This window comes from Hemiscyllium ocellatum, chromosome 2 (genome assembly GCF_020745735.1).
Source record: "Hemiscyllium ocellatum isolate sHemOce1 chromosome 2, sHemOce1.pat.X.cur, whole genome shotgun sequence".
Lineage (NCBI taxonomy): Eukaryota > Metazoa > Chordata > Chondrichthyes > Orectolobiformes > Hemiscylliidae > Hemiscyllium > Hemiscyllium ocellatum.
This window is the reverse complement of record NC_083402.1, coordinates 140,932,471-140,954,039: the sequence shown is the minus strand read 5'-3', so window position 1 is coordinate 140,954,039 and position 21,569 is coordinate 140,932,471. Positions and strand designations below refer to the sequence as shown.

Genomic DNA, 21,569 nt, shown 5'->3' with positions numbered 1-21,569 from the left:
GGTTTTGTTGGTTGACACCTCAACTTTGCAGATGTCCCTGACCAAATCTTTTGTGTATGTTTCTTTCAGAAATGAACCTTCACAATGAACCCAGTAACTCTGAGTCAGTATGTGGAGATATACAGGGATGCCAAGAGGTCATTCTTAATGTCTTAATTTGTCCTAATAGTCTCTTGCCATGATCACGTTTTGAACAAAACAGATGTCAAACAGGGTGCTAACCACTCAAGTACGATGGAGCTAAGCATCCTTGAACTCAACATTTTAACTCTGAGGTGACAAAGGTAGCACTGAACCACAACTGACAAGGACTGCTAGAGCAGTCAGTCTTAAAATGCATACACAGCCATTGAATTTGAATTCCAATTGCTTCCAGTGTATTGCTTTGCTGACTGATACAATATACTGCATAGAATGTACAGTGCAGAAACCAGCCATTCAGGCAAACTTATTCCTATTTGCATTTATGCTCCATACAAACCTACTCATTGCTTTGGTCTTTCCTTATCAAACCATAACAGCAAGCTTGCATTTCTGCTGTTTGCCGATAACACGCAGAGGAGCTGCCGCTTTCACCTATGTTGTATCATTCGATCACATTGAAGAGGAATTATCAAAGGAAAGATGAAAGTGGAGAATATACTGTTAAATCCCCATCCCTTTGAAGAAAAAAAAGTAGCTAATGACTTTGAAACTGGCTGGTCTCACAGCCTTTGCATATGCATATTGAAATGTACAGTACAAATTCCCTGGCCAAGTCATGTTTTTTGTAGCATAACCACTCCTTCAGATACTCTCAACTATTCTGTGCCTCCTTTTTAAATGCTTGCTCCCTATCATTGTTCTGAATGGTTGTCTTCTTGCTTATAGTCCTCTCAAACAAATCTTTATTTTCAATTTGGACTCTAGCAGGCTACTCTTGGAGAACATCATATTCAAGTACAATTTTGTCCAACACCGACATAAATAGCCATGCACTTTCTTAGACATGCTTAGATGGCTATGTTCCTACAGCAGGTGTGGTAAATGGCAGTTATAATACCTCCTTATTAACTTAAGATGAGGTAGTTAAACACATAACTAGATGCATTAGTTCAATACTGAACGCAACAGTACTTTTCCACCAATTCCACTACCGAACAGCCCAAATGGCCTCCTTCTTCAAAGATCGCAATTTCCCCTCCGATGTGGTTGACAATGTTCTCCATTGCATCACCTCCACTTCCCATACCTCTGCCCTCGAACCCCACTCCTCCAATCGCCACCAGGACAGAACCCCACAGGTCCTCACCTTCCACCCCACCAACCTCCAGATACATCGTATCATCCTCCATCATTTCTGCCACCTCTAAACAGACCCCACCACCAGGGATATATTTCCCTCCCCACCCCTATCAGTGTTCCGGAGAGACCACTCCCTAAACGACTCCCTCGTCAGGTCCACACCCCCCACCAACCCAACCTCCATTCCCGGCACCTTCCCCTGTAACCACAAGAAGTGCAAAACTTGTGCCCACACCTCTCCCCTCACCTCCCTCCAAGGCCCCAATGGATCCTTCCACATTCATCACAAATTCACCTGCACCTCCACACACATTTACTGTATCCGCTGCACCCGATGTGGTCTCCTCTACAATGGGGAGAGGGGCTGCCTACTTGCAGAACCGTTTCAGGGAAGACCTCTGGGACACCCACACCAAACAATCCAACCGCCCCGTGGCTGAACACTAACTGTCCCTCCCACTCTGCCAAGGGCATGCAGGTCCTTGGCCTCCTCCATCGCCAGACCCTGGCCACACGACGCCTGGAGGAAGAGCACCTCATCTTCTGCCTTGGAACCCTCCAACCACACAGGACGAATATAGATTTCTCCAGCTTCATTTCCCCTCCCCCACCTTATCTCAGTCCCAACCCCCAGATTCAGCACCGCCCTCTTGATCTGCAATCTTCATCCTGATCTCTCCGCCCCCACACCTTCTCCAGCCTCTCACCCTCACCACCTTCCACCTATCATATTCCCTGCGCCCCTACCCCAAATTCCCCCTCCCCCACTTTTATCTCAGCCCGCTTGGCACACCAGCCTCATTTCTGAAGAAGGGCTTATGCTCCAAATGACTACTGTCCTGCTCCACGAATGCTGCCTGGCCTGCTGCGCTTTTCCAGCACAACACTTTTCAACTCTGGTCTCCAGCATCTGCGGTCCTCATTTTCTCCTAGCAACAGTACTTTTGCCAATTTGACTAGAGAACTATTCTGGGTTCATCGTTTTAGTTTACCAGACAGCAAGTAGTTTACCTGTATTGCTAAATTTGAGGACATCAGCCTCTGAGACTATCTTAACAACTGCAATAAGGGATATTCAAATACAATACAACTGCATCATAAAACACCTTTCAGACAAAAATACATTGCAGAAATAGCCCAATTTTCATACATGAGGAATGTTATTCATAAGCTATTTTGTTTAATTCAATTACAAATATATGTCCTGATTCCATTCTGTTTTGATACTTAGAGGCAACTATCTGACAAAATACTGACTTCAAAGATAAATTAACAGAACACAAAGCTTCTCCATCCTTCAGATGGCTATTAAATACCATTAAGTTGGTAGTTCTTTGTCAATCTAAAGCCATCAGACAAATCAAATTTCACAAGATGAATGTTTTCAGATTTGTTCAAGTAGCAGGTTTAAAATCAAACTTTTATGGCAACCTCCTTCTCTTACAAACTCTCTCAGCTGTTGTCAGGATTTATTTCTTAGTCCTCAACATTAGGAATGATAATAAATTTCATGACACTTGAGAGACAGTGCATTTTTAAGATCAGTGGTTGGAACAGCTTCCCTTTTAGTCCTTGGATACATGGATTTCTCTTTTGAGCTAGATTTTAGCCAGTGGTAACTGGATCCACAAAAACTATGCATTGAACATGTTCCATTGAGGTTTACTAACAATGTTACATTCTCAGGTTATAAGAATTTGTAGTTTAATGGAGGCAATTACGAATAATTAAAATGCAAACCCAGTGTGTTGGAGTAAGCAGAGATGAACATTTCCAAAGAATTAGGACCTGTATAATATCAAACACACTCCTACAATACACCAAAAATGATCTTTTCCAGCACATGCAATCCTGGTCAGATCTCTTCCACCATCCACAACTTAATACTCACTTGATCTATTTTTCTTCCTCCCTCCATGCTATTTTTATGTTCCTCCTTATTATCCAAGGCTTTCAGTATCCCAAACCCTCAATCAGCATAAAATGAAAGCACATTATATGTCTGAGAAAGACATTCCAGATCCAGAGGTACTTTAAGATTGCATTCAAACAAAGTTAAATTGAGGTCCTTTTCCTCAAAGTCTGAGTTGAAAAGTCACCATTACCATCTTTACTGTTGCTGACTTCACACCAGCTTCACTGATCAATGTATAAGTTGAGACTGCTACAGTTCCATGTGCTGTACTTTTATGACCTCCAAATCGATCCATCCTAGGACAAGCCAAACAAGAGACACTCACGAGAATTCCAAGAAGCATGGCATTCCGACCAGAATTCTATCAACAAACATCAATTTGGACCCCATCTACCACCCTCAGAAAAATAACCAGAAATGACATCAGCAATCCTAGGAAATCTGAACACACAAATAGAAAGTGGGACATAACACCAGCACTTCACCAGAGGCTCACAGATGATCTTTCCAAGTATGGTGACGAAATGTCTAACAAAGAACCTTCCAGCTCAGTGAGCAAACTTACACCTATTTTATCAGTGCCTTTTGGAAATCCATGTGCAACATCAGCCATATCACCATCATCAATCCGGTCCATTATGACACAAAAATCTCTCGTTAGTTAAACACAATTTGCCTTTAACAATTCAGAGTTGGATTTTCCTAATTAATCTACACTTGTCCAAATGACTATTTATTATGTCTCAATTACAGTTTTTAAAACCATGACACCACTGACAATTAACTAACTGAACTGTATTTGCTGAGTTTATATTCAAAACCTTTTCTTTCAACAAGGGTGTAATACTTGCAATTTGCCAGTTCTTTGGCAACACATACCAGAGGAGAACTAAAAGATAATTAATTACCAGTGGCTGTACAATTTTCCACCATATTTTCCTCATATATCCTTAGTATCTCATCAACTTTAGGTACAGCCAGCATTTGTCCTACATTTTCTATTCATTTATTAACTAATCCAACTATCTCATCTTTCACAATGATTTTAGCTACATCTTCTTCTTGGTAAAGTCAGATGCCAAAAACTTATTTCATACACCAGCCTCAGCTGCTTTGCACATATTCCCATTTTGATCCCTAATCAGTGTTACCCTCCTTTTATTACCCTTTTACCATTTATATGCTTATTGTTATGAGCACTTAATTTTAAGAAGATAGTTTGGTTTAAAACGGATCCTTTAATTCGAGTTAAACAGAATATTTTGGAAAGGGGGGAAATGGGAAAGTGATACTAAATGCAAGCTTGAAGACAGGCCCATATAACTTGGTGGCCAAAGGGCACCTGATTTACAAAATTATGAGGGGCATGGATAGCGTAAATAGACAAAGTATTTTCCATGGGTCAGGGAGTCCAGAACTAGAGGGCATAGGTTTGGGGTGAGAGGGGAAAGATATAAAAGAGACCTAAGGGGCAACTTTTTCACGCAGAGTGTGGTACAAGAACAGCTCAAAAGAAATTTAGTGAAATATCAAGTGACAGTTTTCACATTGGGACAGCTGCTTTAAGACAGAGAGACAAGCTAGACACTACTGTGTGAAAGAACAAAGCAGCTGTTGCTGTGAAGAACAGAAGAGAACTGTTTGTGTTAAGCACTCGTGTCCTGCTTGGTGATTATGTTCTGTTTGATAGGAAGGGATCAGAGATGTTTGTTCTTTGGAGATTTAAGGAACAGGGAATCAATGAACTTGACTTTGCTGATGAAAAATCAGATTTGGAAGCCTCAAACTAAGTAGAATGACTTTTGAGGAACATTAGAAAATTTCATACTTTTTGTTTCAAATTTGATTAACTCTACACTTATAACCAGTCATATTTTCGCTCTGAGGAGAAAAGGGAGAAGAATTTGGATCACATTCAGATTTTCAAAAGGCATTTGAGAAGATAAAACACTAGATGTTGTGAAACTTGAAAGGGTTCAGAAAAGATTTACAAGGATGTTGCCAGCCTTGGAGGATTTGAGCTACAGGGAGAGGCTCAACAGGCTGGGGCTGTTTTCCCTGGACCGTCGGAGACTGAGGGGTGACCTTATAGAGATTTACAAAATTATGAGGGGCATGGATAGCGTAAATAGACAAAGTATTTTCCATGGGTCAGGGAGTCCAGAACTAGAGGGCATAGGTTTGGGGTGAGAGGGGAAAGATATAAAAGAGACCTAAGGGGCAACTTTTTCACGCAGAGTGTGGTACAGGTATGGAATGAACTGCCAAAGGAAGTGGTGGAGGCTGATACAATTGCAACATTTAAGATGATTTTGGATGGGTATTTGAATAGACAATAGTTGCAGGAGTAGGCCATTCTGCCCTTCGAGCCTGCACCACCATTCAATATGATCATGGCTGATCATCCTTAATCAGTATCCTGTTCCTGCCTTATCTCCATAACCCTTGATTCCACTATCCTTGAGAGCTCTATTCAACTCTTTCTTAAATGAATTCAGAGACTGGGCCTCCACTGCCCTCGAGGGCAAACCATTCCACACAGCCACCATTCTCTAAATGAAGAAGTTTCCCTCATCTCTGTCCTAAATGGTCTAGCCCATATTTATAAGCTGTGTCCTCTGGTTTGGCACTCACCCAGCAGCGGAAACATGTTTCCTGTCTCCAGCGTGTCCAATCCTTTAATAATCTTATATGTCTCAATCTTCTGAACTCAAGGGTAAACAAGCCCAGTCACTCCAGTCTTTCAGCGGAAGGTAGTCCCGACATTTCAGGAATTGACCTTGTGAACCTACGCTGCACTCCCTCAATAGCCAGAATGTCTTTCCTCAAATTTGGAGACCAGAACTGCACACAATACTCCAGGTGTGTCTCACCAGGGCCCTGTGCAGCTGCAGGATAACCTCTTCGCTTCTATACTCAATCCCTCTTGTTATGAAGGCCAGCATGCTGTTAGCCTTCTTCACTATCTGCACGCTTACCTTGATTGACTGGTGCACAAGAACACCCAGATCTCTTTGTACTACCCCTTTACCTAAATTGATTCCATTTAGGTAGTAATCTGCCTTCCTGTTCTTGCCACCAAAGTGGATAACCATACATTTATCCACATTAAACTGCATCTGCCATGCATCTGACCACTCGCCTAACCTGTCCAGGTCACCCTGTAACCTCCTAACTTCCTCCTCACATTTCACCCTGCCACCCAGCTTAGTATCATCAGCAAATTTGCTAATGTTATTACTAATACCATCTTCTATATCATTAATATATTGTAAAAAACTGCGGTACCCCACTGGTTACTGCCTGCCATTCCGAAATGGAGCCGTTTATCACTACTCTTTGTTTCCTGTCAGCCAACCAACTTTCAATCTAAGTTAGTACTTTTGACCCAGTACCATGCACCCTAATTTTGCTCACTAACCTCCTATGTGGGACTTTATCAAAAGCTTTCTGAAAGTCCAGGTACACTACATGTACTGGATCTCCCTCGTCCATTTTCAGAGTTACATCCTCAAAAAATTCCAGAAGATTAGTCAAGCATGATTTCCCCTTCATAAATCCATGCTGACTCTGACCTATCCTGTTACTACTATCCAGATGTGTCGTAATTTCATCCTTTATAATAGACTCCAGCATCTTTCCCATCACTGAGGTCAGACTAACTGGTCTATAATTTCCTGCTTTCTCTCTCCCACCTTTCTTAAAAAGTGGTACAACATTAGCCACCCTCCAATCCGCAGGAACTGATCCCAAATCTATCGAATTCTGGAAAATCACCAACGCATCCACGATTTCTTGAGCCACCACCACAGTACCCTGGGATGTAGACCATCAGGCCCCGGGGACTTATCAATCTTCAAACCTAACAGTCTCTACCAATTCCTGGTAGATATAAATTCCCTTAAGTTCAGGTCCTTCAGCCACTGTTATGTCAGGGAGATTGCTTGTGTCTTCCCCAATGAACACAGATCTGAAGTACCAATTCAATTCTTCTGCAATTTCTTTGTTCCCCATAATATATTCCCCTGTTTCTGTCTTCAAGGGCCCAATTTTAGTCTGAACCATTTTTTTTGCCTTTCACTAACCTAAAAAAGCTTTTACTATCCTCCTTTATATTTTTGACCAGTTTACCTTCGTACCTCATTTTTTTCTCTGCGTATTTCCTTCTTAGTAATCCTCTGTTGTTCTTTAAAAGCTTCCCAGTCCTCCGTTTTCCCACTTATCTTTATATTTTTCTTAACTTCCCTCGTCAGCCACAGCCACCCATGCCTCCTCCTAGGATCTTTCTTTCTTTTTTGGAATGAACTGATCCTGCATCTTCTGCATTATACACAGAAATATCTGCCATTGTCCCTCCACTGTCATCCCTGCTGAGGTATTGCACCATTGTACTTTGGCCAGCTCTTGCCTCATAGCTCCACAGTTCCCTTTATTCAACAGAAATATTGTCACTTCCGATTGTACCCTCTCCTCACAAATTGCAGACTGAAGCTTATTATATTATGGTCACTAACTCTCAATGGCTCCTTCACTTCGAGGTCCCAAATCAATTCTGGTTCGTTGCACAATACCAGATCCATAATTGCCTTCTCTCTGGTAGGCTCCAGCACCAGCTGTTCTAAGAATCCACCTTGGAGGCACTCCACAAAGTCTCTCTCTCTTGAGGTCCAATACCATCCTGATTCTCCCAGTCTACCTGCATGTTGAAATCCCCCATAACAACTGTAGTAACATCTTTGCGACAGGCCAATTTCAGCTCCTGATTCAACTTCCACCCGACATCCAGACTACTGTTGGGGGGCCTGTAGATAACTCCCAAGAGGGTCTTTTTACCCTTAGAATTTCTCAGCACTATCCATACTGACTCTACATATCCTGATTCTAGGACCCCCACGCAAGGGACTGAATATCATCCCTTACCAACATGGCCACCCCACCCCCTCTGCCCATCAGTCTGTCCTTACGATAGCACGTGTAGCCTTGAATATTCATTTCGCAGGCCCTGTCCACTTGAAGCCACATCTCAATTATCCCCACAATATCGTATCTGCCAATTTCCAAAAGACACTCAAGCTCATCCATCTTATTTCTAATGCTTCATGCATTCATATATAGTATTTTAATTTGTTACTGCCCTTACCCTTCCCATCAACTCCTATTTCACTCAACCCCACAGCATGATCCCTTTGAGTTTTCTGCTTCATTGATACAGTTGTCTTTCTTGACTTCCCTTGTTCTAACTTTCTCTTCAATTTCCTTCTTAAACATCCAGTTTGTCCCCTCCCACCCCCCCACCCCCCCGCTACTTAGTTTAAACGTAGCTGTGTTGCAGTAGCAAACCTGCCTGCCAGAATGCTGGTCCCCAACCTATTAAGGTGTAAACCGTCTCTCTTATATAATTTATGCTTACCACAAAACATACCCCAGTGATCCAAGAATTTAAATCCTTGCGTCCTGCACCAGTTCCTCAGCCACATGTTCAAATCCGTTTCTGGCCTCACCAGCCCGAGGAACTGGAAGCAAACAGGAGGTAACCACCCTGGACTTCCTGCTTTTCAGCCTTCTTCCTAGTTCTCCAAAGTCCTGCTGTAGTATATTTCTCCTCTTCTTCCCGACATCATTTGTGCTGAGATGTACCACAACCTCTGGCTCTTTACCTTCGTCCTTGAGGATTTCCTGCAATCTGTCGGTGATGTCTTTAACCCTGGCACCAGGAAGGCAACACACCATCCTTAAGTCCCGCCTGCTGCCACAAAAACCCTAGTCAGTTCCTCTCACTATGGAGTCCCCTATTACCACAGCTTTGTGCGATATCCGACTCTTCTGCTCTGCCTCCATGCCAACTTTTGATTGACAGACCTGGCCGCCTCGTGGACTGGCAGTGTCATCTGTCTCTACTGTTTCCAAAAGATTCAACTTGTTCCTGACACGTACTTCCGTCGGGGTCTCTTGCACCGGTCTCCTCTCTGCCTTCCTCATCCTCTGCTCTCTTCTGGTATGGTCAGTGTAATAACTTCACTGAAGGTCTTGTCCAGAAAGATCTCGTTCTGTCGGATGAGCCTAAGGTCCTCGAGTTCTTTCATCAGTGCTGCAATATGCTCTGTCAGTAGCTGAACGTGCACACACTTTCCACACTTACACGAGCCAGACACACCAGAGTTGTTGACCTCCCACATCAAGCACGTAGCACACTGAATCAGCTTGGCCGTCATGTCTTCACCCTCTTCAAATATGGCGTAATCACTTCATTCAACCTCCTTGTCAAAGGCTCCTGAGCTAAAGCCTCTCTTCAATCCACAGGAACGTCCTTGGACCCTCTTTTTGGGGCAAGTCTGTGGAGTTTGAATTTAGGTTAGAGGAGGAGGGTGGGAGGGAGACCCTACTTTGTAGGACCTGGGGTCTAGAGAACACCCACTCAAATAATCACTTATCTTTGCGCTCCGACTTCACTTCCGCCCAGCACCCGAAAAGGAAGGGTTTGAAGGGATATGGGCTGCGTGCTGGCAGGTGGGACTAGATTGGGTTGGAATATCTGGTCGGCATGGACGGGTTGTACTGAAGGGTCTGTTTCCATGCTGTACATCTCTATGACTCAATAAGACAAATATTAGCATGAATAGAGGATTGGGTAAGTTTTAGAAGACATTGAGGGCATTTTAAAATGGCAACCTATTTGCCCCTTGTCCAAGAATTTAGGACCAAAAGGCAATCTCAGAAAAGAGTCACCACCCATTTGACAGAGAGATAAGGAGGAATATCTTTTCAGGGGATAGTAAATTTGAGTAATTCTTTACCACAGATGACTCTCAAGGCTGGTTCATTCAGTGTATTCAAGGCTGAGATAGATACATTTTTAATCATTATGGAAATGAAGAGTTATAGGAAAATGGCAGGAAAGTGGAGTTCACAATTATTAGACAGATCATGATCTCACTGAATGGCAGAGCTGACTTGGGTCGAATGGATCTGAATCTTCTGGGGTCCATCGGATTGCAATGTGAAGTTGTTTTCCCCTCAATGTGTTCAAGTTTCAGTAGCCAATTCAGTGTTTTCTAAATTGTTTTATTCACTCATGGGACATGGGTATTGCTAGCTGGACAGCATTTATTGCTGGTCTGTAATTGCCCTCTAGAAAGTAGTGGTGAGCTGCTTTCTTAAACCACAATAGTCCATGTGCAGTAGGTAGATTCAATGCCATGAAAGAGAGAATTCCAGGATTTTGACCCAGCAACGGTGAAGGAACAGTGAAATATTTTAATATCAGCATGGTGAGTGGCTTGGGGGGAAATTTGCAGATGGTGGTGTTTCCACATATCTGCTGCCCTTCTCCTATTGGATGGAAATATAGGTTTGGAATGGTGTCTGAGCATTTTTGGCAAATTTCTGTATTGCATCTGATAGATAATACACTCTGCTGCTACTGAGTGTTGGTAGTGGGGATTGGGGGGGTGGATATGGTGCCAATCAGGCACGCTGCTTTTTCTTGGTGTCAAGCTTCTCGAGTGTTGTTGAAGCTGCACTCATCCAGGTAAGTAGGGATGTGCCTTGTAGATGGTGGGGTGGTTTTGGGGAGTCAGATGGTGAGTTATTTGCTGCGGTATTCCTAGCTTCTGACCTGCTCTTGCAGCCACTGCATTTAAATGGTGAAGCCAGTTGAGTTTCTGGTCACTGGTAACACCAGGATGTTGATATAGTAATGGTAGTACTATTGAATGTTAAGAGACTCAATCTAACCACTGATTCTTATTGCCTGATAAAACAAACAGCACATTTGAGGTATTAGTCCAATAATCCTTTTTCAAACTGCTTCCAACGTATTTAAACCTTTCCTTTGAATTTTGATATTTTCTGCACTTAATGTTTGATTACACCCAAGGCACTGAAACAAACAAGATTTAAATACCGATATTTTACTCATTGTTCATAATGTCTGAAAAACTGTTCCTATCATTACCACAATGCACAGAATTAAAGGAGTCTAGTTAAAAGTAAAATAATAAGACGGCCATAATGCAAGACAGATTGAAAAGTATTGGAGTGAGCTGCGCTAAGTTATAAAGGTCTTCTGCACACCCGAAAAAGGCTCTTCTGCCCATCAAGTTTGCACTGCTCAGAAACATAAAGCTAATTATTCTCATCCCATTTTCCAGCATTTGATTCATTGCCTTGTATGTCCTGGCATCCCAAGTGTACACCTAAACACTTCTTGAATATCATGAGGTTTTCTGCCTCTATAACACTTATAGGCAGTGAGTTCTAGACTGTAAACATTTTTACTCACAACTCCTCTAAACCTGTTGTCCCTTATCTGAAATCTATGGTCTATGATCATTGATTCCTCCACCAGAAGGACAAATTCCTGACTATGCCCCTTATAATTTTACGTATCTTCATGTACCCCCCCCCCGCCCAGTCTCCTCTGCTCCAAGGAAAACATTCCCAAGTCTATCCAATCTCTCTTCATAACTAAAACACTCCAGCTCAAACAACATCCTGTCAAATCTTGTCTGCACTGTCTCTAGTGAAGTCACGTCCCTTCTATGATGTGGATTCCAGCACAATATTCTAGCTGTGGCCTAACCAACATTTTCATACAGTTCAGCATAACCTCCATACTCTTAAACTGTATGCCTCAAATCATATTTCACTAAGTTATTAGAGCTCTTTGAAACAGTAACAAGTAATGCTGACATGAAAATCTGTGGATGTACTTAAGATTTCCTAAAGACAACAGATAAGGTACCACATTAAAAGATTATTACTAAACAAAATAAGAGCTCATGGTATAAATATAGTGTGTCATAATAACACGAATGGGGTTTATTTTGCTGACAAGAATCAGAAAGTAGGCATAAATGGGTCATTTCAACGTCTAAGTAGATTGAGTATCAGGGTATTGTTAAGTGAACTGTCTGTATCTTTGAGTCAGTTGTAAGATCAGAGCAATTTGGGAATGCAGTTGAGAGATTTTGGAGGCATAATATACAAGGGAAAATATATATACAGCCCGATGGTCAGCAGTAAACAGGATCTGGCCCATAACGATAGGGATTTGTTGCTAGACTTTAGCAATATGGAGAGCATTATATCACAGCATTGTGGAGGATGTGGCCCAGGAGAATGGATTCAAACTGCTATCAGATATCAATCTATTTCTCCTAATGTATTCATCTTTGTACCCTCTGGGATCTTGCCACTATTTTCCATATTGTTAAGTCATTTCTGCCACTATATTTTGCCTTAACTTGAAGATAAAAAACTACAGTATGTTATTTAATGGAAAAAAAATCATAGCCTCTAGGTACTCAAAACATACAACAGAACCACCGAAGTGGAAAATTTAGTGCACTGAAAATATACTGTTGGGACACAGTTTCCATGAGGCACCCAATCAGCAATGAAACTTAGACAATGTTTCTGTCACGTTCAGAACATCTTTTTGGGTTCTTAGCAGCATGTTAGTGTAGAATAGTATTATGATGGCATCATATTTAATCATTGTGGACTCTAGTTTGAAGGATTTGGAGATACCTGGATTTTCTTTTTTAGAAAAATATCAAAAGACATTAGAACTTTTTTTTTGAACAAGGCAATTCTTGGACCACATGGTTCCAGATAATTGTGAGCTTTGTTGCTTGAATTCACTTCAGGAAAAACATCCAAATGATTTAATGACTACTTTCTGGTTGTTCTGTTTTGCAGACTGGGAGATACTTTTGGATTTTCAGCTGGTGGGAAAGCCTGCTACAGAACAATCTGTTGTAGAGTCATACAGCACGAAAACAAACCTTTTAGTCCAACCAATCCATGCTGAACATAATCCCAAACTAGGTGAATTCAGCATGAAACCCGATTGTCCTCTTCAAGAGCAATTAGAAGACTTCTGAATACTGCATTTTCTGAGCAAACTATATCTGCCAAGATCCCAGAAGCAACTGCTAATGTTTGGTGACACACCTCGACACATGCCAGAATGTCAGACTGACAGCCATCTAAACATGGAGAAAATGAGGACTGCAGACGCTGGAGATCAAGTAGAGTGTGTAGTACTGGAAAAGCACAGCAAGTCAGGCAGCATCAGAGATAGCCATCAAAACATCTCAATCCTTATCCCTTTTGACTTCAACAACAAGGACTTATTGACCAAAAGTGTTTTGCCATTGTTAAATTTTGTAGAATGTGTGTTAATTTCTGTGTGTTTTAGGTTATGTAGAGTAAATATTCATATTTTTATATTGCAAATTAAGTACGTTGATTATTGGTCAAAGCACTGAGTATAGGGGTTGGGAGGTCATGTTGTGGCAGGACATTGGTTGGGTCACTTTTGTAATATTTTGTGCAATTATGGTCTCCCTCCAATAGGGAGGATATTGTGAAACTTGAAAGGGTTCATAAAAGATTTACAAGGATATTGCCAGGGTTGGAGAATTTGTGCTATATAGGGAGCGAGTGAGTAGGCTGGGGCTATTTTCCATGGAGCATCAGAGGCTGAGGGGTGACCTTATAGAGGTTTATAAAATCATGAGGGGTATACATAGGGTAAATAGACAAGATCTTTTCTCTGGGTTGTGGATGTCCAGACCTAGAGGACATAGGTCCCTTTTAGATCTCACCCTAAACCTAAGGGGCAACTTTTTCACGCAAAGGGTGGTGCCTATCTGGAATGAGTTGCCAGAGCAAGTGGTGCAGGCTAGTAAGTTACAACATTTAAAAAAGCATCTGAATGTGTACATGATTAGGAATGGTTTAGAGGGATAAGGGCTAAGTACTGGCAAATGGCACTGGATTAATTTAGGGTATCTGGTCAGCATGAACGAGTTGGACCAAAGGGTCTGTTTCCATGCTGGACATCTCTATGACCAGTTTGCTTCTTGATTAAGTATGATTTTATAATAAAAGCAATAATTTTGCATTCATTAAAAGAAACCCAGTTGGTATATTTTTACTTTGCCATCTAATAAAGAGAAAGCATACAATCTGCCATGTTGGAACTAGGTAAAACAATTAAATCTATTTTATAAAGCGCACAATATAGTGGGACTAGAAAAAGACAATGGACTCGTTCCATGTCATAATATTATCTTTGTATTTACTACAAAGTAGCAGTACAAGATGCCCAGCTCAAATGTTTCAGATGCCTTCCCCTTGCAGCATAATTTGGATATCTTGCAGGGTCAAAAGTGGAAGTCGTAAATGCTTTCAAAATAAGTATTTATAAAAAGAGATTTTTTAAAAATCCATCAGGTATATCTTGACATTTTAAATGAATTAACAGAAAGCTTCAGATCTACAAAAAAACGATTAAATCCATGTGTCTTGACAAATACCTGAGACAGAATCTATACAAGACAGTTGAAAATCATAAAAGAATTGCAAGACAATAACAGAAAGGTATCCACAAGTGGGAATTTGGAAAATCCATTTTCTCAAGAAAAATCAGTTAAGTTCATTTAAAAAGAACAAAGTGACATTAATGCTACATCAAAAAGTCAACCATTTTTGCAGATTTGCAGTCTTTTTATTAAAGATACTGTTTGTAACAATCAAACCGTATTAAAATATGTATACAATGCATTTATAATGCCTCATTAGTGTGAAATAATTTTATTGGTGCTTCAACTAAAATGTGTAAAACTACCAACTGTAATTTAATAGTGCATGTTGAAATATAACAATTGAAATAAAGCATCTGTGACCCAGCTGCCTGGGTCCCTGCACACATGAAGGTGTGAAAATCTGGTACAGTCCTTCATTATGGAAACTGTTTGACAAACCAGTCTCTTGTGTTATTTGAATGCCATAACTAAAAAGGTTGCTTAATGTTCTTTTCCATTTCCTAGACTTAGATGCACAAGCAATTGGTGTATCAGGTAATTTTGTTCATCAAATGGTTATCAGCAAAGAAAACTTACTTAGCTAATCACACGAGTTTTCACAATGTATTCCTAAGTGTAGGCTGCCCAGCCACAATGAGTTACAATAGGGCACACAATTAGAATATATGGATACAGACTGTGTGTAGCCTGTCTTTTTTCTAACATAAGATGAAATGGTTCACTGTAATGGAGTTGCTAGATTTTGATCTTACACATGTGAAACAGTTTTCTTACAAAGTATCTGGGGCAGCACTGCGGCTCAGAGGTTAGCACTGCTGCCTCACAGCACCAGGTTCCCAGGTTAGATTCCAGCCTCAGGGGACTAACTGACTGTGGAGTTTGCGGTTTCTTCCCACAGGCCAAAGATGTACAGGTCAGGTGAATTGGCCGTGCTAAATTGCCCATAATGTTGGGTGCATTAGTCAGAGGAAAATGGGCCTGGGTGGATTCCTCTTCGGAGGGTCGGTGTGGACTGGTTTGGCTGAAGGGCCTCGTTTCACACTGTAGGTAACCTAATCTAATCTAACATGGAAGAGTTTTTTTCAGACTGTGCTTCTGGCAATGACTTCTGTAATCAGAAACTCTCAGACTGTGTGCAAAGTTAGTTTTTAAATATGGGAGCTAAGCAAGAATTCCAGAATGATTCCAATACAACACTGTGAATTATAACTGAGTTTTGTTCTCAATTATGTAGTGTCTTTCAAATACAAAATGTTAATTACAGATAATATAATCATCTATGATATAACTGGCACACTAAGTAGTTATCAGATGAATGATTGCTAGACAGTACAGAAAAGGTTAAACTTATCTAAATCGATTATTCATGCAAACCAAAATAAAACTGCATTTAGTTATTACAAGTTTGCAATCTCGTAATTCAAAGCATATAAACCAAAAACAAGTTTATCAAACCAACCTCTCTAGTAAATGTTTTCACACTCTGACTCCAATATTGAACATAAAATATTAATTCAAATTCTGGATCAATAATTCTTAACATTTGGTGTCCAAGATGCTCCTAACAATAAAAATAGAGCAAATAATCCAAAGTATATTGTCTGCAGAAAACATCTACTCAAAACCTAGATAGTGATGAAAATCTTAATTTTCACCTTGCTTAGATGGATTTGTTGACACCTTGTAGAACAGACCAATTGTAATTAGCTCTTAATGAAACTTGACAAAACTATTCAATTAAATCAATGTATTTTTTATTTTATTAGTAAAGAGATTTTAAAATCAACTCCATCCTTAGTTTTCATCCTGGTATCTGAAAGGACATTTTATTTCTATTCAATATCTTTTCTTTTACATCATTCTCATGAAGAGTGTCCCCTGTACCCAGATCATGTTCTCAATGAGCATCTACAATAGTCTAAGCACAACAACTCGTTAACACATTTATCACCCAATAGTGCATTGTTTCGTTCATCATTCAAAGTGTTGGGAGTTGGTGAGAAACATGAGTGACCACCTCTTTACTAGAAATAGATATGCAGAATTTTTTCAAAAGAGGATAAATTAGCCACAACACAGGCTACTGTACATATCAAATCTCATTTCATTCAAAAGGAGAAAATTAGAATTTAAATAAAATTTTAAAACTCACCTTATCACTGTCTTCATTGAAAGGAGGGTCACATGGACTTGGGTGATAGGGAAAGGAAGGAACCATGCCACCTATGAAATTATAGACAATACCAATGAGTAATTTAGCAGCAAAATTTGTTTATCCATCCATGAACAATACTTCCCAAAAACTAGGAAAATTATCTTCCACAAAACATACTAAAGAAATAGGGAATAACCCAAGGAAGGCTTGAATGATATTTTGGCAAAGGTACAGATTCAGAATTGAATCTGCTCTTTTTTCTTAAAAAAAATCTATTAATATTCAGACATAAGGCAAATTGATATTTCCTTTAAAAAGATGAGGTGGGCTGCTTTATTTCAAGATGTTGATTGTTTGAGAGTGTGAATTGCCTTGCTTGTCTAGCATAATTTGGAGATGCCAGTGTTGGACTGGGGTACACAAAATGAAAAATCACACAACACCAGGTTATAGTCCAACACGTTTATTTGGAAGCACTAACTTTCAGAGTGCTGTTCCTTCATCAGGTGGTTGTGGAGTATAAGATCATAAGATACAGAATTTATCACAAAAGTTTACAGTGTGATGTAACTGCAATTATATATGGAAAAAGACCTGGATTGTTTGTTTAAGTCTCTCATCTTTTCGAATGACCATGTTAGTCTCAGTTGTTTCATATGTAAATCCCAGAATTTTTTTAAAGTTACATTCTCAAGTGAACTTTAACGATAGGTGCCGTGTTAGCCCCAGGTAATGCATTGAAAGTGTGAGGTGCCCTGTGTAAGGCTTTCTGTGCCCCAATGTTCAGACTGATTCTAATTTAAAAAAGGGATTTACAAAATCTTACATGGATTCATACATTTTATTTTGCTCAAAAACTGCAATTCTGCAAATACAAATTCACCCCATAAATGTGTGTGTGTGCGCATGTATGTATGTGTATGTGTATACGCATACCCAGGGTATGAGTGTCTGTGAGAGAGTGTACATGTATGTGAGTGAGTGTAAAGGGGTACAAGTCTGTGAGGGTGCGTGTGCGCGTGAGAGTTTATGTGTCAGCATATGAGAGATAGCTTGTGTACGAGAGAAGATGTGGGTGGGTGGGTCTGTGCGTGCCTGTCTATGTGTATTGTGCAGTAGGGTCACATGAACCCAAGTGTGACATGAACCCAAGGTCCCGGATGAGGCCATCCCCATGGATACCGAACTTGGCTATCAGTCTCTGCTTAGCCACTTTGTGTTGTCGCCTGTCCCAAGTCCCTTTTCTAGATTAAAATCAGTCTGAATACTGGGACACAGACAGCCTCACATGGGTCACCTCACACCTTCAATGCATTATCTTGGCTACATGGCACCTATTGAGCAATAGCTTCTTTAAAGAGATATTAATTTTAAAAATTCTAAACTTAAAAATTCAGCTTTTGTAGTCACAAAACAGATGCACACTAAATTTGGATGGTACTATAAGAAAATGAATGCTGGTAAGGCAAAACCTTAAGAAAGGGTAGCATAACATATTACTATTAACACACTGACTTTCCTCTTCATTTGTTTTACACAATGTTTCCTGTGTTAGGCATTTGCCATGTATATTTTAGTCATTTTTGAGCTAGCATTTGACTATTGTGTTGCTTTCTAGCAAGCTCTTCACCCATAGCTAAACAGTCAACTTAAGTTACATTTTCAGAACTAACATAACAAGGCAACATTAAAAATTTTTGCCAGTTATTTATATTCCTCAAATCTTTCACAATATAAAGAGGCTTATTATTGAATACCCAATTGCTTGACACATATTTCTCAAAGGAAGAGTGTTTTGAAGGAGGGCCTATAGAACTGAAAGAGTTTACTAAAATAAGGATGGTAAAGCTATTTAAAATATAGTGCATCATTCTATTTTATTAATTATTACTTAGTATTTTGACCAAGTGATTGTTCAGTTCATAAAACAACTGGATTTCTCTCATCTTTACCATTAGCTATTTCATTGAAACAAAATTCAAGCCCCCTTTGATGCAACATTACAAATGTTTGTACTGAATAAGCATATTATAAGTTTGATTCAGGAAGTCTGCAAAGAAAATGCTACGTTCAAGCTGAAAAGCAAAGTGACTTTGTGTAGCTGCTAGTTTATTATTAACATTTTTAGCTGGTCTGTGCTAGTTACCAGCCTACATACACCCCATGTATCCTTTATGTAGTCAAGGTTAGAGAACTTGCAAAACTTAGTCATATCCTTTAAATAAAGTAGCACTACTATTAAACACAGGAAGTCTATCTATTTACTCAAACAAATCTATATAAGCTCATTATAATTTGCTTGAAACATCAGGACTCTTTACTGTAATTGCATAATTAATTTTAAAATGAAAAGCTAATTTTCTTTTACAGAAGTAAGTTGGAAGTCAAATGCATTTATACTTGTCATTTTTAAAGAAGGTCTAAGAACTGAATTTCTATAGGTCAGCTATTCTTCTATTGGTCTGAAAATTAATACACTCTGTTTGAGAAAAGTAACATCCACTCATCAGTTTCAAATTCACATCACATCTTCTTGCAACAATGCACATTGATTTTGGGTGGTATTTTGAGAAAGTGGATGCTGGTATTTTTCCCCAGCACTCCACAATACATTTCAATATTATGCGCATGGAGTCAATGTGAGGAGTAGATATCCTACATTTTTACCACTCTTAAGCCCATTACTTCATTACTTTCTCTACCAAATTATATTTTCCATCCACTAATTGAAACATGTTGTGTGCCATACTGTTGAGGGTGGCATCTTCCAAACAATGAATTAAGTTCTAATGTTAGAACTAATGTTTTTTTTCAGGGAAGATCAAGGGTATCAAAACTGAGGGAAAAATAAATCCTAAATCTCTGGATAGCTTTGTATGTCATATTCTGGATAGCCAGAGAAGAGAAGGGCCACTGGTGTTTATACACAGTTGCTGTAAGAAGAAATGAATTTACATAGTTGAGGCATTGGAAAAAATTCTGGAACAGGATAAGGTGATATCAAAGGTGAATATTGATAATATTTAAATTCTAATGAATTTAAATATTACCAATATTCTTGCAGAAAGGATAGTATATTGGGGAGAATTTAAACTATTATGATCTGGCATGGTTGGATGCAAGACTGGAGGCGGGACATGGCAGATAGCAGTGTCAAGGTTTGAAAGTTGAAAGGATTAATCAAGTTGGAGTAAAAGACTTTGCTGAAATACATGGAAAACATCAATATATTGCTCCAATTAGCAATGAAATAGAAAATTCTAGTCAGCAGCATCTGTAGAGTTCCATACAGAGGTAAATGTTTCAAGTCAATGATCATTCATGCGAATGGGACAAATTATAAATCTAATAGCAAGTGAGAAGAGGTCAAGTGGGATGGTAAGAGGAACAGATGTAAAAGAAAACAATATGGAAGGTCTATGATACAATGGTAAGCAGGAAAATTAAGGCCAAAAATAGAACCAAAATGGGATTAGTAAAGGAAACAAAAATGGATCAGAAGGTGGGAAGGGTACAATAACCAACAATTGCCAAGATGGAACAAAACCATAACAGTACATAACACAAAGAACAAAAGAGGTTACTGACTAAAAGTGTGGTTGCACTTTAGCAACCACATGGCTATGATGTGTCTTATCAAAAAAGATGCTGAAAATGAACTTGAACTTTGCCTCATTCAGTGTTCCAAAAAAGCTAAGGGTAGTGTAAGAGCAAAGTGTGAAGTGTTAAAATAAGTTGAGAAGTGGAAACTCACAATCTCTGCAGACTGAACAGAGTTATTTCACAAAGTAGTTACTCAACATACATTTGGCCTGAACAATGTAAAGCTGGTGGCATTACAATGGCAGTGACAGTACACTAAATTGAAAGAACTATATATAAAATCACCATTGCACCTAGGAAGTCCTTTAAAGGCCTTTCGAGGTGAGAAGAGGAGGGGAGGTTACACATCTCCTATGCTTACATGAAATGTTGCAGAAGGCTTGTTGGGAGACCAAAGAGTGGACTGGCGTTACATGGAGGGAACTGATCTTCCAGAGGACTAAACGCAATGGGGAGAGAATGAGAAAATGTATTTGGTTGCAGCTGGAGATGATAAAAATGGAGGACAGAATGATCCATTCAATATGAAGGCTTTTGGGGTGAAAGGGAAGGAGAGAGGAAATTTATCATGGCTGCAGGTGGGCAGGGAATGGGAAACAGCAGAAATGTGAGTTGGAGAAGATACATAGTCGAAGGTGCTGTTAATCACTGTGGGGAAAGACCATAAGACATAGAAATGGAAGTAAGGCCATTCAGCCCATCGAGTCCACTCTGCTGAAAGAATTTTCAGTTGAGGAAAGACAATTGTATATTGTTATGCTCCCAGTTGATGTTACTATTGGATAAATCAGATCCCAGAAAGAAATCTGGCTTGATAAATATTTTTTCCTTAATGTGGTTGTCTTTCATTGAAACATAACATACAATGCTGCAAATTTGCTTCTAACAATAAAACAGGTTTACTACTCGAGAGGAATATAAAAAAAAACATGATGCAGTTTGAAAGATTTCACAACACATAGTAAAATAAAGTCCCATCCACTTCCCAATGCCATTTTACGGTTTCTCAAAAGGAAAGAAAATAATTTCCTTCCCTGTCCAATCCTCTGCTTTTGTTCACTGAGTTTTGTCCTATAAGCTGTGAAGTTTGACTCCTTGGATCCTCACACCATTGAGATTTTAGATTTTCTCAGCTCTGAGTAACCAATACACATTTCTAACCAAACACTCCAGGAAGCTTTCAGTCATCTACTCTCTTCCATACAGGTTTAAGATCATGCTCCTGAAAAGACTTACCAGTTAATTACTAAACTGCTTCACAAAAACAAAATACAGG

At 39.7% G+C, this 21,569-nt stretch overlaps 1 protein-coding gene across 3 annotated transcripts in view; it reads right to left on the bottom strand.

Annotated features, from left to right (window-relative positions):
• LOC132825445 (E3 ubiquitin-protein ligase RNF38) overlaps positions 1–21,569 on the bottom strand; it is a 163,763-nt gene that overhangs the window by 113,571 nt on the left and 28,623 nt on the right. For all 3 annotated transcript variants that reach the window (XM_060840744.1, XM_060840726.1, XM_060840735.1), the window contains exon 2: positions 16,688–16,758. In XM_060840744.1, the coding sequence (XP_060696727.1) occupies positions 16,688–16,753 (66 nt within the window). In that variant the 5' untranslated portion in view covers positions 16,754–16,758. The remainder of the gene's footprint in view (positions 1–16,687; positions 16,759–21,569) is intronic.